This window comes from Apostichopus japonicus, chromosome 10 (genome assembly GCF_037975245.1).
Source record: "Apostichopus japonicus isolate 1M-3 chromosome 10, ASM3797524v1, whole genome shotgun sequence".
Taxonomy (NCBI): Eukaryota; Metazoa; Echinodermata; class Holothuroidea; order Aspidochirotida; family Stichopodidae; genus Apostichopus; species Apostichopus japonicus.
Window position 1 is genome coordinate 10,226,840 of NC_092570.1, and position 27,711 is coordinate 10,254,550.

At 36.4% G+C, this 27,711-nt stretch overlaps 1 protein-coding gene across 1 annotated transcript in view; it reads left to right on the top strand.

Moving 5' to 3' along the window:
* The first annotated feature begins 852 nt into the window (after positions 1-852).
* Positions 853-27,711, top strand: part of LOC139975322 (eukaryotic translation initiation factor 2A-like) — a 40,120-nt gene continuing 13,261 nt past the window's right edge. Inside the window, exons 1-16 of the mRNA XM_071983165.1 lie at positions 853-1,013; positions 1,495-1,564; positions 2,562-2,636; positions 3,672-3,790; positions 5,029-5,128; positions 6,360-6,442; positions 7,963-8,063; positions 8,259-8,376; positions 9,529-9,645; positions 10,503-10,571; positions 13,228-13,329; positions 14,048-14,088; positions 14,732-14,865; positions 18,249-18,459; positions 20,846-20,897; positions 23,422-23,498. Of these exons, the coding sequence (XP_071839266.1) occupies positions 989-1,013; positions 1,495-1,564; positions 2,562-2,636; positions 3,672-3,790; positions 5,029-5,128; positions 6,360-6,442; positions 7,963-8,063; positions 8,259-8,376; positions 9,529-9,645; positions 10,503-10,571; positions 13,228-13,329; positions 14,048-14,088; positions 14,732-14,865; positions 18,249-18,459; positions 20,846-20,897; positions 23,422-23,498 (1,494 nt within the window). The 5' untranslated portion in view covers positions 853-988. The remainder of the gene's footprint in view (positions 1,014-1,494; positions 1,565-2,561; positions 2,637-3,671; positions 3,791-5,028; positions 5,129-6,359; positions 6,443-7,962; positions 8,064-8,258; positions 8,377-9,528; positions 9,646-10,502; positions 10,572-13,227; positions 13,330-14,047; positions 14,089-14,731; positions 14,866-18,248; positions 18,460-20,845; positions 20,898-23,421; positions 23,499-27,711) is intronic.

Consider the following 27,711-nt stretch of genomic DNA (forward strand, 5'->3'; position numbering starts at 1 on the left):
ATCAAGAATTGAATTTGTGATATCTTAAAATAGATGAACTATTATAGATATCAATAATTCAATTCAAGATATCATAAATTCAATTTCAGATATCTGTATTTAAATTAATGATATCAAAAAGTATGACGTACATATCACGAATTCGGCCATATTTAATGATATCATAAATTCAAATTAATGATATCATCAAATATGGCGTACATATCACGAATTCGGCCATATTTAATGATATCATTAATTCGAATTTTTGATATCATAAATTCCAATTAATGATATCATCAAATATGACCGTACATATCACGAATTCGGCCATATTTAATGATATCATTAATTCTAATTAGTGATATGTACATATCATTAATTCGAATTAGTGATATCAGTAGATGTGACGTCATATTTCATGATATCACTAATTCGAATTAATGATATGTACATATCACTAATTCGAATTAGTGATATCAGTAAATATGACGTCATATTTGTTGATATCATTAAATCGAATAAGTGATATGTACATATCACTAATTCGAATTAGTGATATGTACATATCACAAATACATTTAAAGATATCTTTAAATCATTTCTTGATATCACTAATTCATTTAATGATATCATTAAATGAATTATTGATATCAAGAAATGAACCGAATTAATGATATCATTAATTGATTTAATGATATCAACATTTCGAATTCTTGATATCAACAATTGATTTCATGATATCATCAAATAATTAAAGATATCATTAAATATTGAATAAAAAGTAAAACGGCTTGCCATAACGCCGTCATAAAATTTGAAGTAGTTCAATTTCTATGGATGCCGTTGAGATTATATTTTTACGTGACACCAAGCCGTTGTCGTACATGCGTGTCAGCAGTTTTGCGAAACGCAAGTCGCGCCATCGACACACCGCAACTTGAAAGTGTTTCAGTATTTTAGACTATAGTAGTGTAACTTAATCTTACAGAAGGGAAGAACTTACAACATGGATAAAATCCCGTCATTGGCCGGTTTGTATTATTGTGCATCATAAACTGTCGATGACGATTTTGAGCTCATGTAATACTGTGGATTAGCCTGCCTGCTTACGAGCCACAGTCATTGTAATTCGTAGGCTATAGCCTATTGATCTAACTAGGCCTAGCTATTTAACCTTAGGTTGCTAGCAGCGGTATGTAGGCTACGGTAGCCTGTTATTGTGAATTATGGTTTACCTACGACTTGAACTAGCAAGTTGCAACATTTGAAAAGTCACTCTACCACACATCTGCAATTTCCAATTCATCAAATAAGTAAGTTATATGAGGTGTATTCCTCAGTGTATCATGTCTCTCTCGAGTCTCATGGCCAGGGTGTTATAATTTTGATTGGAGTAGGCCTAGGCTAGGCGATTTAGCTTGACATCAAAGTTTGGCATAGGAATTAGGTTTGTCAATGATCACAGAAAATAAAACAGTTGCAATATAAAGTAAAATTCTTTCCTTTTTTCAGTGAGAGGAACAGAGGGCCTGTCTCTATTCAAAGGACCACCTGTAAATAAGTTTGAGGAAGGCTTTGGCAGGTAAAGTAAAATGGCAGTGTAAATTAAAGCCCGAGACAGATCGATACTGAAAAATGATTTGTTTAAGCTATATCAAGAAATGAAAAACCAGAATTGGATAGACCTATATTACATTTATTTAAATGTTGGCCAGATGTACTGATTTGTGAATGGCCCTGTATTCTATGTACCATTTGTGATGTGATATTACTAATATTAACTCTGCCAACACTTGTTATCTTGCTTTCATTTGAATAAGAGTGTTTCAAGTACAACATAATTTTTGTTGATATATTGCAATGTACTGACATGTGTCAATGGAGACAACAAGTGTCTCTTTTATGTTTGTTGTTTTTTTGTTGATGCTTACACTTTAGCATATTAGAAGTAGGGTGAACTGAGGAAGTCAGGCCTTAGCCTCCTATAGTTTAAAAGCTAATTTGAACATCATGTAGGTCAGCTTCAAGCATCCTGAAATACAAAATTGCTGAAACTGTTGCTTCCAAGTCCAAAATTAATGTTCAGGTTCCTTCTCAATGAAATTATTCTCAGATGTGTGGCACAAACAAATAACTTAAACTTATTTATGAACATCAGGCATTAGTGGGAGGGGGAAGGGAAGGTCTTCTTGAGGGTTTCAGTTCTAGCTTCTTATTGAGGTAAAATTATTTATTTTTGTTGTAGGAAAATGACAAATATATGCCTTTTAAGACATGTGATACTTCTTCATTTCTTATGCACTGGCAGAGATGTTTAAAGCACTCAAGACCATTCTGACATAATGATTATTGTGATGTTACATAATGTCTTTTGGTTGGTATTTATTTCAAAGTTTGGAAACTAGCATCGATGCTGTCAATCCTCAAAGAGTTCTGCAAGCCACCAGACCCAACCATCCTGTCATTAGATCTTGCAGTTGTGCACATTTGTAATCTGCCACACCTAATTTCAGTATCACTGCTTCATTTAGATTTGTGTTTTGTTTATTTTAATACTAGTAATCTGTCTTTCCTCACAGTGATACTAGTCCAAAATGTAGAGTTATGAAGTACAGCAAGGATGGGAGTCTCTTTGCATGGTGTAATGGAGATTGGTAAGAACATGCTCAAGATGTGTTAGCCTATCAGTGCAGTTGTAATATATATATGATAATTTTCATGGTATTACACAGCAAAAATGCTGTGACTAGATGAACAAGCTGCTACACAGTTGCACATATGTTCTGCAAATGTCTGTACACAGTATTCCCTATTAAGTAGTTTGTTGTATCTCAAGTGGTTATGGTTGTTTTGGAGAAAAGAGCTTGAAAGTTTTGGAGGTCTGTCTGTGATGAGCTAAGAAGTATCGTTTACTTCTGCTTATTTTTATTAAACCCAAATATGCAGAATTTACCAATTAGAAAATGCTTGTTTTATGAAATGTGCCTAGAATATTGACTTTCAGAATCTTTGGATGGTGTCATGCAGGCACATAACTGAGCCTCGTATTGCCTTAGGGCACCCTTTTTGTTGATCTTGATAACTTTTATGATAATCAACATTACTACAATCCCATAATAATGCAGTTTATTAGCACAGGTAAGCAGAAATGCTTTAAAATAGTTATGATATATTATACTACAGTATATATTATAACTTTTGAATATTTCTATTTATTTTTGCATGTCATTGATAGTAATGAACAAAAAATGTCTAACATTTGTGAATATTTTTTTAATGTACAAAGTAAGTTTCATGAATTACTTGCTTCTGTATAATTAACATTCATAGGATGAAGCTATCTGAGGAGGATGACTTAGAACTTTGTATTGTGTTACGTTTGGTCAAGTTTCATCTTTAATGCCCAACATTAAAGCAATTTTTTTTGTCCAGCTCCAACTTAGTTTTGTTTGTTTTTAAAAGGAGTAACTAATGTATCATTGCCAAACCACTATAAAGACAGTAATTTCGAAGTGTGTAAAGAAAGATATTCCATTTCAAAGTAAGATTAATCTTGCAATTGAAGTTAGTGTCCTGAAATAATCTGTTCATTGAAAGGAAATTTGTAGCCTGTACTCCTTAATACATACTGTAGCAAAGGCCCAAGCTATTTCTTATTCCTTTTGTGTTTTTAATTCCCTTTGTTTCAGTGTATTCGTTGTGAAGACAGATACATTTGAAACTGTGTTTGAGCTGGATTTGTCTAGAACATCTGGATTGGTTATATCTCCAAAAAATACTTGTCTAGCAACATGGGAAATTTATCAAGGTATGTGCATGTCATGAAATTCACCATTCATAGATATATAACAGTTACAATACAAATTACTAAATACTAACATATGCTTTGGAGGCCAGACCTATTTACTAAATTCTTGCTGGCTCATCAGTTATACTTTTTTTATATTTTTAATCGGTAAGTTAACTTTTAATATTTCACACTTTATTTATTTTATCATTATTTTTCTTGGGGGGGGGGGGCAGAACATGCACATTTTACATATGTTTTTTTTTTTATCTTTGTTGTACATTGAGTCAGTTTGAGTTGTTTGTCCTCATTCTTGTTGAAAAATGTCCTTGGAAGGAAATTTTGTAGAATATTTTGAGTTTTGAATTTATTTCTGGAAGTTAATGGTACATACTGTAGTCTACACAAAATAAGGAGGAGAATTTTAACAGTCATTAAGTTATTTCAGGTAGTTGCATCAATGTTTGTAAAGGTGTCAAAATATTCATTTATTTTTAGATTTGAACAAAACTGATTTGAATACATGTGTTTTCAGTTTTGACTATGTAAGTTGAACATCAAAGGTTTTCAAAGATGCAAGGTGGCTATGAACATTGAGGCTTGTTTCAAAAAGCATTGGATATTGTTAGATTTGAAAAGAGCAATACATTTTTTTTTTGTGAGAGCACCACAATGATAGCTTGTTAATAATAGGAATATTTTCTTTTTTAGAATTTTGTAGGTGATTTAAATGAGGTGTAGTGTTTCCCCAAATAAGGATGGATAAGTAAACCGTTAAGTGTTTTATGAGTATGGCATGGAACAAAGGAATAAACTTTATGAAAAAATTCCAATGTTCTTTGAGATGTGAGAACAAAGTGGGATCAAAGTGAAACGTGCAGGTGAGGGGGTGGGGTTGAAGATAAATAATTTGATTCAAAGTATTAAAGGCACAGTACTACTTATTTGCATCATACTGTACTAATCACTGAATTGCATTCAATTCATAAAGAGTGGTGCATGGCTGTTTTTTAAAACAAAAACTCATTTTTGATCTTTTCATTTTTTACTGTTCTGCATTTTGCTTAAAATTCCTGGTAGTTTGTCAAATCCTCTCAGGGGGAAGTTGCATAGCGATGAATTAAGAACATAGATTGTCTGTTGTTTTTGTAAATTGTGTTTTTTGTTTTTGTTTGTTTCATCCCCTGTTGTAAGAGCTTTATCAATATGATCCTTCCTTCTGGCATGTATGTTTTCTTCTTTTGCAACGACATTTTCAGAGGTACATGGAAGACCAACTACACCAAACTTTCATATTTACGATCTGGAGTCTGGTGAATGCCTTAGGACAATAACCCAAAAGAGGCAGTTGGAAAATTGGTAAGAGTGGTCGGCATAGTTGTTGTGGCTGTTTTATCAGTTGTTATCATTCCTACGGGTACTGTTGATCAGATGGTTAACTTGCATTACTTAAAGCAGCATTTTGCGTCCTTTTCTATGGTTTTTCTCAACCTCAATGATTCCACGATGCCATAACAACATACATAAATAGCTTATCTATTCAAATCCGACTTCAAATGGTGGCATAAAAGTCGAAAAATTTACAAATTTCAACTTTGTTTTTCTCGAAGGTATTTTCTGTTGGGATCCAAATAAACCTCGCCCATAATATAAATATTTAAAAGCAATAAACGTCATTGGCCAATACGTAATACAACACCATGCTTGAATTGTGTAGATTGTCTATGGCAGTTGTACCAGGGAGCTGTTAAGAGTCCAGCTCGCTGGTAGTATCGAGTTACCAATGTGACGTTTGAATCTATTTTTAGCAACGGCTCATAACTAAACCTGCATCTCTGATTGGTTGGATTCAAACTAGTGGGTTGGGGGAACTGTATGTATTAATGTATTAATATAAAATGTGGAATTGGTCGGTGGACACTTTTCTCATTATCTGCAAACGTCCCTAATTACTCGCCAATTATGACGCATTTGGCAGGGAATTAACTTGGCTAATACCTTAGTTTGCTGTTTTGTGATTGATATATGTAAAAAACTCGATGGGCTTGAAAAAGTGGAAAACGACGACAAAACACAAAAAGCTTGTTTGTGATTGAAGCTTCATTTCCTTTGCCATCAAATATGCTGGAACATAGAGAATGTGGTTAGCAACCAAGTCATCCCTAGATACTTGTATTGTTGAATTTGAAATGTTAATTTCAGAAGTTTCTTTTAAACCAAAAAGACACATTTCATACTTACTTTAAACTGATTGCATTTTTCTGGGTGTGTGACTGCAAGATGTTCAAGCTAGTCCTGTGAGAAATCTTTTTGCAATATGTTATGAACATTTTATATGACAGCAAAAGCTAAGTACAAACACTGCCCTAGATAGAAAGCAGTAACAATAAAAAAAACTGATGGTAATACAGAGATCTCAGAGCAACTTTTTCCAATGTTTTGAGTAATACAGACATTTTGTCATAGTGTAATCATGTAAGAATATTATTTTTACTGAATATTTGGCCCTTTCATATAATCATGTAGTTTGTTTTCAGGGAGTGTAGAAGAATCTGCCTGCCATGACATCCTTTCTGTTTGATTGTTACAGGGAGCCACAGTGGACAGAAGATGAATCTATCTGTGCACAGATCTCAACGGGAGAAGTCCTCTTCTATCAAAACAATGATTTCTGTGAGTATAAAACCTGTTGTTTATTCTGAGCTCATTGATAGCTTATGGTTTCTTGTCTCTTGACAAAGGTCATTGGTATGTTTAGGGAATTTCACCAATTTTGGCTTTATGGTGCACCAATTTGCATCTGTCACAAAAATCAGTGGACTAACTTTACACAGCAAAACTGGTCTTATTTCAAGAAATATTCCAGTGGCAGACAATGCCACTTGAATGTAAATGGAAAATATTTCACACTGTTAGTTGAAACTCCCATGATCTCTATGTCTTGTCCTCAAGTCAAGATATGGTTGATTGAATGGACTCTATTATAAAAATGATAATGGACACTTTGTATATAGCACCGGTATCCGCCTGAAGGTGCTCTTGGTGCTTTGCAGAAAAAGCAGCAAAAGGTTACATAAATGAAATTTGGAACAGGTAAGTTTTTAGATTTTCTTGAAGGTTCCAAGGCTGTTGACAAGTCTTACTGATTGAGGTAAGTTATTCCACACTTTTGCGGCTGCACAGGAGAAGGATCTCTGGCCTCACCGATTCCTTGAAATATGATCCTGGAGTAGGTTTTTGCTGGACGAACGAAGTGCTTGACGAATAGGTCTGTATGGCTGTACAAGTTCTGACAGGTACACAGGTGCAACATTATTGAGAATTTTAAAACCGAAAAGAGCTGTCTTGTAAATGATCCTCTGTTCAACCGGTCACCAGTGTAATTTGTTCAAACTTGGTGTAATATGGGAACCTGCTGAGGTTAATCTTATTATGGCTTGTTAACCCTGAATCCTTCTTCCCTGCAATAAAACCAGTAGAGTGTCATAACAGCAAATGCTCTTCAAATGCTTTACTTTCCCATTATAAGTCTTGTTGAGTTTTCACTTGAAACTTGCACATCTGAAATGTTTACTTAGCTGTCAAGGTTCTCTGTAAATTCAGAAGTTTCATCAAAATGCAAATTTTATGTGTAGAAATATTACTTTCTTCCATGAATAAGTGAGTTACATGTTATAAATGGAAACACAAAAAACTTTTAGAGTTGACTTGACATCATTCCCTCTGCTGTTGCTAGGATATATTCACATAATACTTCCAAAGTTACAACTCCATACAACAATGGAAGTTGTTTGACCTGAAGAAGTAGAAATCTCAGTGTTTTTACTTGTGTCTCAGTGTCTCAACTGTGTCTCAACAATCTCAGTGTCTCAATTTCAGTCACCAGAATATCAATATATCAATATATAATGTCATTATTTCCAAAGTACTCCATGGTTACTGGTCAATGATGAGTACCTACAATTCAATACAGTTGAATTCCTAGCTGTGGAATTTCAGTGCCATGAATTAAGCCTTGTACAAGGCATATTTCAAAAACCAGTATAGTCATTGAGGAAAGCAACGCTAATGACATGTGTTTCCCTTGTGACATACAACTGTATGGTTGGAACATCTTCAGACTTTATTCAGGTCTCTGTTAGCTAAAAGCATACTCATATGTCATTTTTTGTTTTCTATTTACCCATCTTCAGCCAAACCTGTACAGAGATTGCAGCTCAAGGGAATCTCAAGCTGCAAGATATCTCCAGGCCCTGTACCTCCTAAAGTGGCAGTGCATGCCCCTGGAGCTAAAGTAAGATATTATTACAGGGAGTTTGAATTTATGCAGTCCTTCAAAAGTTTGCTCATTTGATCAAGTAACTGCAGTTTTGTATTTTCTTTTGTGAGTTATGTTATGTGAGTGAATGTGTAACTTATGTCGATAATTTGTGAAGTTTGGTTCTTTGATCTTCCAGGTATTTATGGCTTCTTTTGTTTCTTTATGTAGGGCGCACCTTCCTTCGTTAGGTTGTTTAGATATCCAAACTTTTCTGGTCCTGGTGCTGCTCTGGCTAACAAGAGTTTCTACAAGGCAGACAGTGCTCACATTCTATGGAATAAACAAGGTAAGAACTAAGGAAATATTCTTTAAAGGAAGCAGTCTTCAAATGTCTGATAGAGCATTGTCTATGGCAGGTAGAGTAAAGTGTCTCTCTCCATCTGATAGAGTATAGGTAGTCTGTTATTGATGAAGTACAGATAGTCTCTCTGATAGAGCATAGTCTCTTGTGGGTAGAGTAAAGTGTCTCTCTCTCTGATAGAGTACAGATAGTCTGTTATTGATGGACTACAGATAGTCTCTCTAATAGAGCATAGTCTCTCGTGGGTAGAGTAAAGGGTCTCTCTCTCTGATAGAGTATAGATAGTCTGTTATTGATGGAGTACAGATAGTCTCTCGTGGGTAGAGTAAAGGGTCTCTCTCTCTCTAACAGAGCACAGATAGTCTGTTATTGATGGAGTACAGATAGTCTCTCTGATAGAGCATAATCTCTCACGGGTAGAGTCCTTCCTCTGATAGTCTGTCTGTCTATAGATAGTCTGTCTATAGATAGTCTGTCATGATTGAGGACGTATATAGCATTGTCTCTCTCTTTCTTATAAGGTTTGGTAGTCTCTCTGAATTGAATTGTGGGAATTGTGGGATATGTGTATCCTGGATTTCGATACAGACATGCAACTCAGTAACTTTCGATAGGAACAGAATATCGAAGACCAACTAACAATGTTGCCATTGTAGAACTCATTCTTCTCATGTACCACTACCATAGACTAAGATTGGGGGGTGGGGAAGAAATAATGATCTGTTTAAGAATTGTTGGGGTGGGGGAGGGCAAACTCAACAAACATATATCAAAGAGAATCTAGATATTGCAAACTTTGATGGAATATTGATATAAGGAATATGGTAAGGATGATCATCATCTTATCAAAATTATTTGATGTTAAATCTCTGATTTGCCTGCTTGTTCCCACTTTGAACGGTCCCTAGCCATGGAAAGCCACAAGCACTTGGCTTAATTAAACTTCTGAGTTCCTTGCGAGCATCCTCTGGATCCAAACCATCCAAAAATCATTTTGATAAGATGTGAAGCTGTGAGCATTATTGCTCCTTAAAAGAGTACAGTTATTACTGGTACAAGGTCTGTAATTTCACAGTGGTTGATGTTTACTTCGATGTGAATCATTGTTATTATCTCATCTCTATTCCTCTCCATTAGCCACTGCTGTATTGGTTATATGTGTTGCTGATGTAGACCAATCCGGGGCTTCTTACTACGGTGAACAGACTCTTCACTACCTATCAATCAAAGGAGAAGGAAGTAACGTAACACTCTGTAAGTTTACCTCTTGAAAGAAGTATTGTATGGGATGGTTGGTTGCTGCCTTTCCAATCTCCGTTAAACCATAATACTGTGACAAAATTGCTTGAACAAAGGAGCAAGTTTGCACAAAGACACTTTTATCCTTAAAGAAGTGGTAAATTTGTACTAGAGGAACTGACCTTTCAATCCTAAAAGAGAATTGGTCAAAGGCAACTTTGATCTATGCTAGGTCTACATTCCTAGCATCTGTTTTAGGGAGATGTCTGCTAGTTTTGTTCCATTGTTGTAATTTACTGACATTGAAGCGGGAAACTTTTAAGGTCATCTGAAAATCACCCCATATTCTGTCCATGTTTCCTCCTTAAATGTATTATAAAATTGACTTGGAATACTTTGGACACGAACCTTACTATATTGCTCTTAACGGTTTATGACTAGTTAGGAGGAGCTAATTGACGTGAATGTTACATGACTTGGCCATAGTGATACAAAGTACCAACACAATACAAATAGCATCAGTATGCATGTCTCACTACAGGTAATACTAAATTCAGACTCATACCAACAAATAACTTATTCAAAGTGCAGTGATTATTGGTTAATTTTGTTTTGTTTACTCTTTTTTATTCTTAGCAGTAAAACTCTAACATGAAGTGTCCCTAAAAAGTAAATGACTTAAAGTGTTAAACACCAATTTCTACTATTCCTACATAATCATATTAACTAATTGTAACAAGTAGTTTTGTCTGTCTGTTATACTTATAACATATTACTTTATCTAGCCATGTTTAAACAAAGTTTTGCTTTCTTTAGTGTTTTGTCTCATTTTACAATCTATTTATTCTTATATTTTCTGATTTTGTTTGCAGCCAAGAAAGGTCCGATCTACAGTATCGACTGGAGTCCTGTTGCGAATGAATTTATCGTTGTTTATGGATGTATCCTTTGAAGGCAGAATCATATCTGAAGTTATTTTGCTGTTTCACTTTTTTAAATTTTGAAAACAATCCATACAGCCATGTATTCAAGTCTCCATCGTTAGTGTGACGAGAAAATTCACAAATGCGTAGCATTGGTTCTAGCAGTGTCACTTAGGAATTTAATGATCGAATAGTGATTTATAACAAGTAATGTGGACAGTAATGGAGAGTGTATAGTTGCCCAAATGAAATATGTGTAAACCTATGATATACAATGTGTACATAGATATATTGTAATCATATTGCTAAAGAAGTTCAAAGATGAGTAAGAAGATATTGCACAATGGTTTGAATAAACTGGCCAAGCTAATGAAAGTTTATTCTCAAGCCAACATGTTCAGGAGAAACCCAAATAGAAATAGCAAGTTCAAATGCAAGCAATAGTCCACTTGAAGTAATACTCATGGTTTTCTGCTTTAAGTGATACTTGTCTATTAGTGATGTGCCGTTTACACGTTTAAACGTGTAAACGAATGACACATTTTTTAAACGTTTAATAAACCTGATGAACGTTTAAACGAAACTATGATATCAACTGAAAATTAAATTATTGGAAAAAATCGCGTATCAATTCCCGTGTTTATTTTGTCTACTACGCGAAATAACAACACAACTTACGATCAGTTGAATCATAAACCGCGAACATAATCGTACTATTGTTCCCCCCCCCCCCGATGTATCCGGCGATATGAATGGCTTGTATGCACTACATTTCTGATGTATAAATAACAGATTACTCGGCGCTAATAGATTTTCTACCGGCTTAAAAGGCGTGCACACTGCTTGCTCTAAGCTTTTTGTAAAACTTACCGATTAATCGGCGCTAACAGATTTTTTAATACGGGCATGAATAGCTTACGCTCTGCAACGCTGTTATCCTTTTGTGAAAACTTCCTGATTCACGGCACAATTGTACTTTATATCGAGCCGACAGCGGCAGTGCAGATAATCCAGTCAATGCATGTTCGATCGGAATGATTACAATCCCTGTCCATCACATTGAACTCTCCCACCAGACGATACTGGATCGAATACTCAACTTGGTAATAGTTGTTCAAATACATGATCAAAGGAAATGTATCAATTGGAGATCGTAAAAATTGCTTTATAATATGATTGGTCCAATAAATTCAGTAGTGGCTGACAAAGTGTTCGAAGGTACCAAATTGCACAAGGCTCTAGCCATATTCGCGGGTGGTGTCTTGGCGGTAAAAATATGCTCTTCAAGGAGTGAAGAGAATCTACCGTCTACACTTCAAGTACAAGTTGAAAAAATATCGCTAGCAAAAGCGGAGATTTGGTCAGCAAAAGTGAAAGTTGTTTACGTTAAAGTTCGAAACATGTGTACATCAACGTCAGCGAACAACCAACAGAAGAAACAGTGAAAGGAAACTTACAAAGAAAATAAAATCTATTAGAGCACAAAGAAAAGTTGTCCAACGGCAACATCTGTCATTTCCAGCCATATATGCAACATTTTCATTCCTTTTGTATTCCTTGGCTCAACCCTGACGCCAGGTGTGTCTGTGAATACTGGACTGTGATTGGTCTAATGTTACTTTTTGCATATTTGTTGTTCAACTAACAGAGCCCTGTTCAAATGTTTTCTCACTGCTAGGACTGTGTTCTGGGCCAGCTGTGTGCGTGGCTGTACATGTTGTATGGTATTTTGGATTGGGCAATGTACCTTTCAAGTTTTAACCATCATTTTTTGGACACGAACTGTGCGCAATGTGTTTGAAAAGATTTTCCATATCTTCTACTGTTAAATTGAAGTAAAATAATGAAAACATCACAAAGAGGACAAACACGTTGGATATAACAATTTATTTTGAACTGCATATCGTCATTTGAGTGTTTACTTGTCACAACTACTAACGTTGGCCACCAAGGTCAGTTCAATACTACAAGGTCACCAAACTGATTCACGCATATAAGAAACTGCATAGCCTAATGTTAGGCCTAGCTTTCATTACTCAGATCTGGTATATCGTGTGTGCTGATCGTAGCTGACAATGTCGTCTAGCAGAAAAGCTTTCTCTAGTTGCAGTTTACTTTCATATTGCAAAAAAGAACAGTAAATAGGAGAAACCAAAGTCAACAAATGATGGATGGAAGCTTTAACTTTGTTTTTTTCCAGTATTTGCAATTCACATTTTGGTTTTCTTAAAATAAAAAATAGTACCGAAATTCAGTCGGAAAAGACCGATTTCGGTACTAAAACCATTTCTCGCGATTTTTGCGAACGTTTAAACGAACGATTAGGTCTTTAAACGAAAACTCACAGCCCTACTGTCTATGTGAAATAATAGTTTCTTCAGTTATTGTTGTCTACTTGTAGTGAGGGTTACCTACTTCAAGTAATGATTACTGCATGGACTTAAAAGAATGGTTATTTACTTCAAGAAATGAGTATTCACTTGAAGTAACAGATACATACGTGAAACAACGGTTACATACACCATGCCTAGGTTGTCATCTTCAAGTAATGGTATGCTACTCAAAGTAATAATATCTTTTCATTGGACTCTGATCTCTGTTGCTAAACGTCTGTAGCTCTCATGAATGTTGTTTGATAAATTATTCTCCTTATCAGATATTTTTTTTTTCTCAGTCATGCCAGCCAAGTCGACCCTCTTTAATCATAAGTGTGAACCTGTGTTTGATTTTGGAACCAGCCCAAAAAACTCTGGCTACTACAACCCACTTGGAGACAATATCCTTTGATTATTTTTGTTGAAAAAAGTTCAAGCAACTTGCTGAGGTATATTATTAAACTTAGTACCTGAAGTGAGTAAGTGCACCTTGGTGTGTGTGCTGGTTTACTGCTGGAAGTTGAAAATTCTCACAAGGGATAGGATTAATGAGCTGCTTATTCAATAATGAGCTAAACAATAGTCAGTTTGAGAAGCTAGATCATTTTATTGTGCACTGTCCTTCATCACAAAACTAAGAGAGTACAGCCGCCTGTGTGACCATAAATGGTGGCGCTATACAATAATGCAACGATCGTTACAAGACCTATGAAAAGTTAACTTCCAGTTCAATTGCTATATTAAAGGTCAGCTTTGACTACATTTCTATAAAAACCGCATAAATATAGAACAGCATTACCTCCTTTGTATTCATTTGAATGGAGAAAAGACATTTAAAGTGTTCTGTCTGCTTTTTTGGTGAATGAACCATTTTACAAGATAAAAAAATGATTTTGTGTTTGTAAAAATTTTTCAAAGACACTTTAAAGAAAGCCTCTTTTGAGCCAAATAAAATTGTTTACAGTCAACACCTCATAGAAGTAAGTAATCATAGATAATGAACAGAATTTTTCTTTTATATGGTGTCCATCTGTAGTCTTGGAGTAAAAAAAACTGCCTTTTCTGTTTAAATTACTTGAAAATATACTTGTCATCTGCTTTCTTTAACGAATATCTCACTTATCTGTTTTGCTGGCTTTGGAAATCTTCGAGGACAAATGGTAAGTTAAGCATCAATTATTATATTGTGGCAGCTGCAAATGTTGGAGAGCTTGATTTGTGATAGAATTGCAATCTTTCAAGTTACTGATCATTCTTATAATATATTCACATTTTGATTTCATGTTGCCCACATTATTTTCTACCCCCCCCCCCAAAAAAAAGGGGTGGGAAACTTCATTCTTCTTGAACTCATTTAAATTTTATGTCCAATGAAAGTTCAATTATGAAATTTCAATTTTCCTATGATATGATGTTAAGTCCATAGTCACTTTCAGGCATTATGTGCTCAGATTTCTTTTTTTTTTGGCTGAGCTTGACTTTTTTTATTGTATTTTCAAGTCTGTGTGTTGGTGCTTTTTTTTAGTGTTTATATTTGTATGTGCATGTTTGTGTATGCGTGTTAATGTTTGTAAGATGTACTGTGTGTTTGAGTTTACTTTAAATTTTGTGTCCAGTGAAATTTTCACTTTCTTTGGATGTAAACTCTGTAGTTACTTACAGGTGGCTTTCAATTAGTATATTGTGCTCAGTTGTTATTTACGGTTTTCTTATAATTTCAAGCTAATTCTATGTGTTTGTGTTTACATGTATGTTTATTTGGTATATGTCGACTCAAGTGCTTTATGATGTATTTTCTCCCAGGAATTCTGGGATAGGAAACAACTTACAAAGATTGGTGCTGCTTCAGCTCCAGATACTACACAGTTTCTCTGGTCTCCTGATGGTCAGCATTTTGCAACAGCCACTTGCTCCCCAAGACTCAGAGAAGGGAATGGGTAAGGGACTTTCTAACAATGTATAGGACCCAATGTATCCAGCCTCATCATATCCAAACATTCTTATAATGACCCAATGTATCTAGCCTCATCATATCCAAACAAATGACCCAATGTATTCCAACTCATCATATCCAAACATTCTTATAGTTGAAATGACCCAATGTATTCAAACTGATCATATCCAATCAAATGACCCAATTTATCCAGCCTCATCATATCCAAACCAATGACCCAATGTATTCCAACCCATCATATCCAAACATTCTTATAGTTCAAATGACCCAATGTATTCAAACTGATCATATCCAATCAAATGACCCAATTTATCCAGCCTCATCATATCCAAACCAATGACCCAATGTATTCCAACCCATCATATCCAAACATTCTTATAGTTGAAATGACCCAATGTATTCAAACTGATCATATCCAATCAAATGACCCAATTTTTCCAACTCATCATATCCAAACATTCTTATAGTGTAAATGACCCAATGTATCCAGTCTCATCCTATCCAAACAAATGACCCAATTTATCCAGCCTCATCATATCCAAATAAATGACCCAATGTATCCAGCCTCATCATATCCAATCATTCTTATAGTTGAAATGACCCAATGTATCTAGCCTCATCATATCCAAACAAATGACCCAATGTATTCAAACTCATCATATCCAAACTTTCTTATAGTGTAAATGACCCAATGTAGTCAAATTTGTCATCTCCAATAATTATTCAAATGTGGGGGATGTTAGGGATATCAGTCAAGTCAGGGCTCAAAATAATTTTTTGGTGACGAGGGCTCTTTTCAGCACAAGCAGATTTTTTACGAGGGCTGTTTTACTGATGACGGGGGCTCTTTTTGGTGTTGCGAGGGCTGTTTTTCCTGTATAAATTGTAGCTACATAATTGATAAATTTTTACAACATTTTATCAGTAAAATCCATATACAGGGATGAGCCTGGGGTAAAAAAAATCACAGAACTTTGTGGGTGAAACTATACTAATGCAGAGGGTGTCAGTCAGCACGCAGTGCGACACAGTTATAGGTGGGGACCATGGGCCTGCCTTAGTGCCCGTGGTAGGGTCCATGGGCAACGCCTTGGTTGGGGTATGGGGGTCGAAGCCCCCAGAAGCTCTGAGAAAATTGAGGTTTAAAGACAACATTTTGGTGCCTATCTTATAAAGAATTTTAAATTTATTAGAACTCTCAAAGCAAAGTTTCATACTCAAAATGCGCACACTGAAGCCACATGCCTAGCCTGTCGTTTGCACCCTACATGATTATATTCAATCATGGCGACCCATAATTAAAAAGTTACTGTTCGTAAAATGTACACAATGGTCAGTTTTAATCTGGAATAATATTCAGCAGCTACAGCACTACACTTCTCCTCAGTTGTATCCTAATCTAATGATACTAAAATATTGAAAATCATGGGAAACTTATGAAAATATCGTTGCAATATTGTTGGGAACGTTATGAAAATCCCGAGAAAAAATTACGGTATAGGCTCCAGTTTGCGTATGCTACAGTGTGTTAGGATAATAGTTTTGTCCCCCTGCAGGTTGGATATGCATCGGTAATGAAAAACATAATGACGGATCAAATAATATAGTAACGCTGTTGTTAGAAATTCACGGAAATTGGCAGGTGTTAATTTCGGAGGTAGAAAAGAAATCACGGAAATCCGCAATATCACATTAATATACCCCTCCCCCATTGGTTCATAGGCCTATATCTTTTTATCATGTTAGTCATTTGATCAATTCCCCTATATCGAAACAAGTCTGTTAGCTGTTCATAAATAACCCACACGGCACCATGTCCTACGACGTAAGTCAGCTGCGGTTCCGATTTTCCTATTAAAAAGGAGTCGGAAATTTCCCGCCATTTTGTAACTAGACAGACTGCATGGTCGTTACTACGACGCAAAACTTTCCCCTCCTGCCTTTTAGGTATATTAGGAAAAACATCGCAGGAGCTTTCAATGTTAGCTCACTCTTTCCACAGTACCGTGATACACAACACCTAGCTGGGAGAAAAAAAATACACATACACGGGTGTGCAAAAATGGTCACGCGATGAACCGATATTTTTTTAGCTAGCTAGGTGGTTGGCTATTGAGTGTGGGTTTTCATATTGCGTTGTTGACTAGACTATTAATTCGTGTGTGAGCGAACGTACAAACCAAGCTGTTATAACGAAAGGATCGGCAGTTAGGTTTTTTTTTCAGTGATTTATTTCACTGTATTGCATTGTGTCATCTTTTTAAACGTGCGGCGCCCGTTGACTGAAAAGTACATGTGGAGGGCGATTTTAGCGCTATTTACATTTTTTTTTTCGCCCCCGTGATTTCTTTTCTGGGGCGATTTTTCAACTTCATAGGGCGAATCGCCCTTCGCCCCCGTCTATTTTGAGCCCTGAGTCAAGTACCAGTCACCATTGGTGAATGCCCAAAAAACTATTATCTAATTTATTTGGCTAATTGTAAATTTGTACTTGATCGGTAAAATATGAAATCAAGCACAGTGATGGTGATATTAACAATCAGTTCTTTCGTTTGGGTGTTTTTCATAAATATCGACTAGGTGCCACATTTTGTGGTAAACAATAGTCGGATGGACATTGAAAAAAGTTTTGTTTTTGCTTGTAGTCCAAAGCATGACAACTTTGAATTTTGCTATCTGGAAAATGGAATGTAGGATGTATATTTCACTAGGATGCTGAGATTTTATCCCTTTGTTGTTTCAGGTCAAAAATAATTCATCTATGCCTAGTGACTTCTGTTGTCTCTTTTTGTTTTCAATAACAGGCTTTCTCAAGTTCACAGCTATCCCCCTTGTTCCAAAAGCATAATTTACAATTCTTACCTTGGAAATAGTAACAGCAATCAAACTTAGTCTCTATAATTTGTTGTTCCCTTCCTTTCTTTATTCTTTTGTTTTGTATTTCTCTGTTTCGCCTTTGTTGCGTCCTCCATACGTACCTTTTGTACTTTAGCCATTTTATTTGTTTGTAAGACTATATTTGATCAATTTCAATGTCAAAATTAACAGAACACATTCATTTAGAACCTGTGAAGTCTTCCATTATTGACACACAATTTGCACTGGATTTTTCTTAAGATTGTGTAACGTGATACCAACAATGTGATGCCAATTACTGTAACATTGTTCAATTGTTAGGTAAACTCATTGCACAAAACCAAAGTTTCTAAAACTCTGTTTAGTAATTTCCATCCGCAGTGGAAACAAATCTTTTTAAGATATTGGTAACATCTGAGTTCAGGTTCTTTATGATGTCAAATCAGTGTTATTTTCAATATTGAAAAAGATGAGACGTTTGTAATGAGGTTTAAATTTGTTTGTGACTAGGTTCAAAATATGGCACTACAACGGCACACTTCTATACGACCATCCGCTGAAAGATAAGCAGGAATTGTGGGATATCCAGTGGCAGACATTCCCAGAGGGAACCTTTACTCCAAAGGCAATCAAGGCTCCATCATCTGGAACATTTGTTGAGCCCTCAAAACCAGCTGCCTACAGACCTCCTCATGCAAGAGACAGGGAAACCAAGGACCCTGTAAGTTCACAGTCATATTGTTATCTGTTTCTTTTTGTCTTTTGTGATCACTTCTCATGTTCCTTTTCTTAACCATTTCCTTCTTTTAGTTTCCATCCTAGCAGCTTCTACTACTGCCCCTCAATTTATGTTCCTTTCCATCACCATCTGCTACTGGTAATCTTCATCCTAGCAGCTTGTCTTACCCTCCTCCTCATCCTGGCTGATGCTGCTTTAATCTTTATCTTAGCAGCAACCCCTGCTGTAAAGTCTTCTGTGTTCCTTCTCTTCCCCTTATCCGTTCCTTATCTTCTCCTTCTTCTCCGTTCCGTATCTTCTCCTTCTCCCTCTCCTTCTCCCTTCCTTCTCTTCTCCTTCTCCTGTGTTCCTGCATTTGACCTTCTCCTGTGTTCCTTATCTTCTCCTTCTCCTCCGTTCCTTATCTTCTCCTTTTCTTCTGTGTTCCTCATCTTCTCCTTCATCTTCTGATTCCTTCTCTTCGACTTCTTCTGTGTACCTTCTCTTTGCCTTCTCCTTCTGTGTTCCTTCCCTTCTCCTTTTCCTTTTGTGTTCCTTATCTTCTCCTTCTCCTGTGTTCCTGCATTTGACCTTCTCCTGTGTTCCTTATCTTCTCCTTCTCCTCCGTTCCTTATCTTCTCCTTTTCTTCTGTGTTCCTCATCTTCTCCTTCATCTTCTGATTCCTTCTCTTCGAGTTCTTCTGTGTACTTTCTCTTTGCCTTCTCCTTCTGTGTTCCTTCCCTTCTCCTTTTCCTTTTGTGTTCCTTATCTTCTCCTTCTCCTGTGTTCCTGCAATTGACCTTCTCTTTCTCCGTTCCTTATCTTCTCTTTCTGTGTTCTTTCTCTTCACATTCTTCTTCTGTGTTCCTTCTCCTCTCCTTCATCTTCTGTGTTGCTTCTCTTTGATTTTCAGATTGAAGTTATGGTTACTTATTATAGGTCGGCATGTGTGAGACCTTTTCATTGGAGATGTGTAGTTGTTTGCATTTGTGTGTACTGGGAGCCATGGTGTATCAAAAATACACATGAAAAAGCGAATGATATATATGCAGATATAACATATATCTTGTTTGTTGTAAGACTAGCTTTACTCTGTGTGTTTTAGCTTGATATTTGTTTATTAATCATAAGTCAGGGATATCATCAGAATCCATTTCATGGAGTAGCCTGTCATGGCTTGGTAACAGATTAGTATATACTGCCACCATTCCCATGACACTCAACTCCAAATTCCCATTCATGAGTGTGCTGAACAGAAACCTCACAGAGTTGTAACAGTACAATGTTCCTTGCTGAAAACTGCACCACTTACTGTTCCATTAAAACAATTCTTCAAAAGAAAATCTACAGAGTACCATGTACCTATTATTTCTAGTTAGTGCCAAGTATAGGAAATATATTAAAGCCCTGCATTTCAATCAGCTCATTACTCAGTTATCATTACATATTCATTTATACATTCCAGGCTATACTCACAATTTCACTAAGCTTCAGAGTAAGATGTACATATAATTTCTAGTTAGTGCCAAGTACAGGAAATATATTAAAGCCCTGCATTTCAATCAGCTCATTACTCAGTTATCATTACATATTATAAATTCCAGGCTGTACTCACAATTTCACTGAGCTTCAGCAAACCAAAGATTAGACGCTTGGGGGTGTCAGATTATGAAAGATATAACGGAAATATGAATGTGCTTGATTATTCTTTGACCAAGTTTCCCTCTTGGTTTCATATCCTCTGTATATTGTTATTACTGTTACATTTTTCCAAAGTTTTGTAGTAGCATACACTACCGTTACATGCAAGATCAGGTGTCTGAAAAGTGAAAACAACGACATTTAATTAGGCATATCTTCAATGTGTTGCTTTTGAAAAAATGAAATTTCTTTGAAACACAAAAATTGCTTCATTGGAAAAAAATAATCAGTGTACAACCTGCAAATGATTTTATGTACATAGATAATACTTCAATCGAGATCGGTCCATATATGCATATATAACATGTGTTGATGGTAGTTACATACATTAACAACCAGTGGTGTGCACAGGATTTTTCAAAGGTGGAGGAGGGGATGGGGGTGGGGGGCCCTGAATGATTTAGTTAACAAATGTAACCATCCCCCAGCTGAATCAATTCCCCACCACCCCCCCCCCCCTGGCTGACGATGGAAGGTGAGGCCATGGATCTCCCAAACCCTGGTTTGCGCACCTTACTGCTAACAAACCTAATAATTAGAGCAAGTATTATATATCTTATTCTTCATTTCTTCTGTTTCTACACATTTAAAGTGACATGATAAACTATGGATGACACCCTTTCGTTCCTTATTTTTTTCTTTAAATTGTGAATTTGTCTCTTTGTTTCTTTTCCTGTTTATACATAGCATGCAGACTCATACGAAGCTCCAGGCCATGTGAAGCAGGCCGATGCCCCTGGTTAGTAAACTACTCTAGATGTAATGTCTCCAAACTGTTATGTTTAGCTTTAATTATTGTGTTATTTTATGATCCATATATTGTATATCGTCCAGTTTTGGGTTTGAAGTAAAGACACAGCAGAATTCTGTGATTTTCTCACGAAGCCTATTGGACATTTATTTCCCATTGTTGAAGATTTGTGTTGTAACAGGGAGTTATAAGGAAACAAGATACAATGTTTAGAGTTAGTGTTTCTGCTGTGATGTCCCCATTCTCTAACTCTACAACTGTTGGTATGCTTCATTGAACCCAAGTAGTCTGCCCTATTCATGTCTGAACCATTTGAGTTTCAAAAGTGTGAAAATCCTGTCTGGTCATTAGTCATTAGAAAAGGCAGAAGGTAACTTCAAGGGTAATAATTGTTCGAACAAACAGTGCGAATATTGTATGGCAGTATAGAGAACTACCCATGCATCACAGGCAGATGAATGAGTAGTTTAGTGCTGTGCACCAGTAATGACCAAGCTGTGAAAGACCTGTATATAAGTGCAGTCATATAATGGGAAGTGCCTTTCTTTAAAGGACTTTCACACTTGGGCATGGAAACACAGGTTACTGAAAGGCCATCCTAATCCATTGGTGCATAGTATCAGATTGTATTGCCTAATCAAGGGCTGTTCAGTCTCAACCCTCACAACTCCCTGGCTTAGAAGTTGACTATTCCCTTACAGTTGTGGCTTGAGACATAGATAGATAATGATCTTAAAAAGCAAACTTTTACACACAGGACACATGCAAATCAACTACATACAAGCCATTGTTTTAACTTTATCAGCAAATTTTGCCAAAAGTCCAAACATTTAATCCTATAAAATGCTTCTCTTAGGGATTTAATCTAATTCTAATGACACTTGTTAAGAGTGGTCTGTTGTTGACAGGGTACAAAACTGACATCAAAGGTCATAGGGGTCAGAGATCAAGGTCATAGGGTCATCAGAGATCAAAGCTCATATAGCAATGTTTGATCATTGCGCATACTGTAATCGCAAATTCGTAACTTAATAATCTTTGATGATTGCCAAAGTATTTGTCATTTCTTCAAACATGTTTATAATTACTTCATTACTGGCCTGGTTCACACTTATCTGATGTCTGATCAAGGTGCCTATTGCGGTGTAGTTTAATTTCAATTTGCAAAATATGTGCCAGCTATCGCGCTAGGCTAGAGCCTAGCCTAGAACGTTGAATGACCTTTTACAGAAAACTCTTGCATACTAATCATCACACCGCTACGAGTTGTTACATCTATTCATTGCTTGCGCATTTGCTCTTATAAGTGTAGTTGTAGTAGCCTCGTAGATTCATTCAAAGGTTTTTGATTTAATTTGAAGGATTTTAAAAAAGGTTGTAGATTGAAAGTTGTTCACAGTTTCGTTCAGTAGATGTTTTAACATGATTTAGACACCACACATTAAGACACGAAAGAACAAATAAAGACAGTGTTTAAGATTTGTTTAGACTGTATTTCTCCATTTCAAAATGACAGTGATGACATTATCACTCTAACCAAGTAATCGCGAGAAGAGCTATGCGATTAATCGACTACAACAGAAAGAGTTGGCTATCAGCACTACCATGTCATATACAATGGACTGCAAAAAAATATCATTAAAATGTTGAATGATTTGATTCCTGGCCACAGTCCAAACAGAGCGGAAAATCACAAGCAAGTGCTATATTGAACACCCCACAGTAAAAATGGTACTGATTACTTTTAGCTGTTATTTTGTAAAAGGTGCCAACCTGAACTGAACAACAAGGTTTGCACTTAATCACTTTCATTGCTAAGGAATATTGGGTGCATATTGTGTTAGGTCAATGATGTTATGTTTAGCTGCAAATCAGTTTAGCTGAGAGTGATTTTCTGGTGATGTTTCCTGATAGTTAAACTTCCTTGAAGACAAAAGGTACCTGCTATTAAATTCTGCCATATCCCTAACACAAGCTGCAGGAAGAAGTTAATTTCTACCAACTCTTTTTCAAAATTCAAGTCAATGTTGATCCAGTGCTTCGAACCATTTATATTTCGTATGATGTATCTCTTCATATCATGCTGGGAACATGTTAGTTCTGCTTCAAGTACACTAAATGCATTATGCAATAGCATTATGAAATCCTCATATATATGTGATATATGTATATTTAATAATTTTGAATCTTTAAAAAAAATGCTTGCAATGTTTACCACCAGTTATAATGGTAATGAAACATATTTACAAATTCTAAGAAGTAGACACTTTGACTACAGGTATGACTTTGCAATGTGTATCTTCTCTAAGGTATTAAACTAGTCTGTGATCTAGCATTTTGCAGTGTGGAAAGAAATTGAGTTGTCAGAAAAATACTAGGCAGGCACACTAAAGGTGAACAACTGTGAGTTTGTTTAATTGTCATTACCCTGTATATACATATTTGTCCAGTTCCTCTTCAAGTGTAAAATGCAGAGTTTTATAATACTTCACAAATGCTTCCACTTTTACAGAACAGCCATTGTCAAAGTCAGCACAGAAAAACAAAAGGAAAAGAGAGGCTAAAGCCAAAGCCAAGTCTATCGAACCGGTAAGATTTCATTTGTATATTTTGGCGTGATGGTTTGGTATCCCGAAAGGGGTTCAAGAGAGGCCTGTCAAATTAATGGTCATAGATGAACACTGGTCGATGTTATTCATTCTCTTTATCAATGAATATTTGGAGGAATATGACGCAGTCATGTTATTTCTTGCACCGACTTCCGCGCCTTGCCATCGACATATATCCGACTTCTTGCACACAGTATTACGACGCAGTCATGTTATTTCTTGCACCGACTTCCGCGCCTTGCCATCGACATATATCCGACTTCTTGCACACATTATTACGACGCAGTCATGTTATTTCTTGCACCGACTTCCGCGCCTTGCCATCGACATATATCCGACTTCTTGCACACATTATTACGACGCAGTCATGTTATTTCTTGCACCGACTTCCGCGCCTTGCCATCGACATATATCCGACTTCTTGCACACAGTATTACGACGCAGTCATGTTATTTCTTGCACCGACTTCCTCGCCTTGCCATCGACATATATCCGACTTCTTGCACACAGTATTACGACGCAGTCTTGTTATTTCTTGCACCGACTTCCTCGTCTTGCCATCGACATATATCCGACTTCTTGCACACATTATTACGACGCAGTCATGTTATTTTTTGCACCGACTTCTGCGCCTTGCCATCGACATATATCCGACTTCTTGCACACAGTATTACGACGCAGTCATGTTATTTCTTGCACCGACTTCCTCGTCTTGCCATCGACATATATCCGACTTCTTGCACACAGTATTACGACGCAGTCATGTTATTTCTTGCACCGACTTCCGCGCCTTGCCATCGACATATATCCGACTTCTTGCACACATTATTACGACGCAGTCATGTTATTTCTTGCACCGACTTCCGCGCCTTGCCATCGACATATATCCGACTTCTTGCACACATTATTACGACGCAGTCATGTTATTTCTTGCACCGACTTCCGCGCCTTGCCATCGACATATATCCGACTTCTTGCACACATTATTACGACGCAGTCATGTTATTTCTTGCACCGACTTCCGCGCCTTGCCATCGACATATATCTGACATCTTGCACACAGTATTACGACGCAGTCATGTTATTTCTTGCACCGACTTCCGCGCCTTGCCATCGACATATATCCGACTTCTTGCACACAGTATTATGACGCAGTCTTGTTATTTCTTGCACCGACTTCCGCGCCTTGCCATCGACATATATCCGACTTCTTGCACACAGTATTATGACGCAGTCTTGTTATTTCTTGCACCGACTTCCGCGCCTTGCCAACGACGTATATCCGACTTCTTGCACACAGTATTACGACGCAGTCATGTTATTTCTTGCACCGACTTCCGCGCCTTGCCAACGACGTATATCCGACTTCTTGCACACAGTATTACGACGCAGTCATGTTATTTTTTGCATCGACTTACGCGCCTTGCCATCGACATATATCCGACTTCTTGCACACAGTATTATGACGCAGTCTTGTTATTTCTTGCACCGACTTCCGCGCCTTGCCATCAATATATACCTGACTTCTTGCACACAGTATTATGACGCAGTCTTGCCTTCTGAATACCTTCAAACCACTCATGCGTTCAAAAATATTTCGTACCAAAATTCTGCTTATATTCATCCTTTTAACATGTATTGAAGATATTCTGGAATAGGACCAACAACTGCAGGTCAACATTTAACATCATTTCGTATTATTTTTTTTTAATGAACATTAAAGCAGGTTTGTATAGTTGATTTTGTATTTCATACTGAAATGCCCCAACAAATCCACATGACAACTTGAAAATCTTTCAGTTTGCATATATATGGTTAATACTAAAATGAAGAGTGTCTGGGGTTCATGATAAGGTATTGAAACTATAAAAGCACATTCATAATTTGTAATTATCATGCATTTGTTAAAAATGTTTATGAGGATGTATTTTTTGTCAATTGCAATCTAATTATTGAGTAATTACTCAAAACTAGGTTTAATGGACTTGTCAATCCAGCACAAAAGGGCTGCCCAAATAAAACAAAACTACAGAATGAAATACCATCATAATCTCTTTGCAGGAAGTTCGTATCAAATTATTGATTCCCACAAAGTATAAAGTTTCTTGCTTAAACAGTCGATAAGGTCTGTAACCTGACCGTATGAGACTCTTGACCCTCCGGTACTTTGGTTTCCTGACATAGTGTAAAGTGACTGCATACAAAATACAGATAATTTAAGGATTGTACTTTTTATGACAGCAAGTTTCCCAATCAGTGTGAAATCTTTGCAAAATAACCTGTTAACAATTTTTTTTATGAAACCATACGCTCAGTAAGTTTTGCAATCATGCTGGTGAGCATGCATGCATTTGTTTTTCTCTCTGACCGAGGACTTCAGAGAATTTCAGGTCCTCGGTTGTGATTTCTAAAGAATCACCACGTTCTCAGAAGAATTCTTTTGTATGGGATATTGTTAAGGTTAGGGTACATGGATTTGAACAATGAAAAATACAATGGGGTCTTTGGTCTGAATGTAATACAAACATGTGTGTATGGGTGTGTGGGTGTGTGGGCATGTATGTGATGGCTAGCTTGTAGACACGATATCTCAACAACCACAAGGTGAATCAATGTCATACTTGGTTGGTAGATGAGCGTGCCATAACGAGTAGATGTGCCTGCCCTATTGTTTGTGGTTCCCATCCTAATGAATTTAAATGAGTGGGCGGGGTTTAGTACTCTTCACACTGGTATGGTGATGTTGTACAATGTACATAATAATCACAGTTTCATAATGTCTCCAAATTTGTCATAAATATTTCATCAAATTGCAAGAAATGGCTTTTATACACAAGACAAGAACCAAATGTTCAATGGTTTTTAGCGCTGGCATATTAGTTATTGTCATACTACTTTCATGAAACCAACAGTGTACAGTATTTTATTGTTTTGCATATCATGAATATTAATCAGTGAGCATAAAAATCTTAATCAGATATCTCTGAAATAGTCTAATTTGCTGTATACATGCTTATGAGATCATAAAATTTGACCTCGCTAATATTCATACAGTACATCATACATGTATCTGTTTTTATATGTCGCTAAATAGACTTGTTCAATATGATATCTGATTCCTGGCACCTTCCTGTGTATGTTGCCGCATTAGGTCAATAGACAATCCTTCTTAGCATCAGAACCAAAAAACACTTTCTCTTTCTGGTTGTCAGCTTCATGTGTAGTACATATGGGCTGTTTTACAATCAGGGTACATACATCAAAAGCAGCTAGGGTAAATATGTATATCAAAATCAGGGTACATAAATTCAAAATCAGGGTACATATATCAAAACCAGCTAGGGTATATATCAAAATCATGGTACATATATATCAAAATCAGGGTACATATACAGTATATCAAAATCAGGATACATATATATCAAAATCAGGATACATATATATCTAAATCAGTTTACCTATAAATCAGGGTACATATATCAAAATCAGGGTACATATATCAAAATCAGTACATTTGATCACCATGGCAGTTTGTTAAAGGATCTTGAGGATTTCTCTTGTTACAATCTTCCCTGCCTGTAGCAATTACCACTGGAGTCCCCTGTTTTTGGCCACAAACAGGGGAGATTGAATATCTACCTGATTTGGTAATGCTAGCCTTGTACTGAACGCTCCTCTGCACAAATTCATGATTAAACACACATTGTACTATTTCAAAGGTCGAACCGAAATTGTCTTCACACAGGAAAGTAGTACCAGCCATTAGAGCACTTGTGTTTACAATCATATGTTTGCAGTACTTTATTATGCAATCAAGTAACAAATGATTAATACTGGAGTGAACTTGAATAGGACTGTTCTTCTATAGGCAGGCTTGACAATTATGTAATCCTAAATTAAGTACATCCACTCCCCTTCATAACACATGTAAAATAATTTGGATCCATTTATTTTTCATGTTTGGTAAACTGTGGACTATACTGCAATTTTTGCCAAATTTTTGTAAATTTTTTTTTACCCCAGGCTCATCCTTGATCTTAGGCCTCAATCAGAATGATTATGAGATTTCTGGTCCAGTGCACCCAATCTATGTCTGCTTTATGCACTGAATGATGCCCATGCCTATGCCCCAAACACATTAAAGCAGCTATCTCACTGTCTTCTAGGGACTCACTTAAATTCAAGTCAGAAGC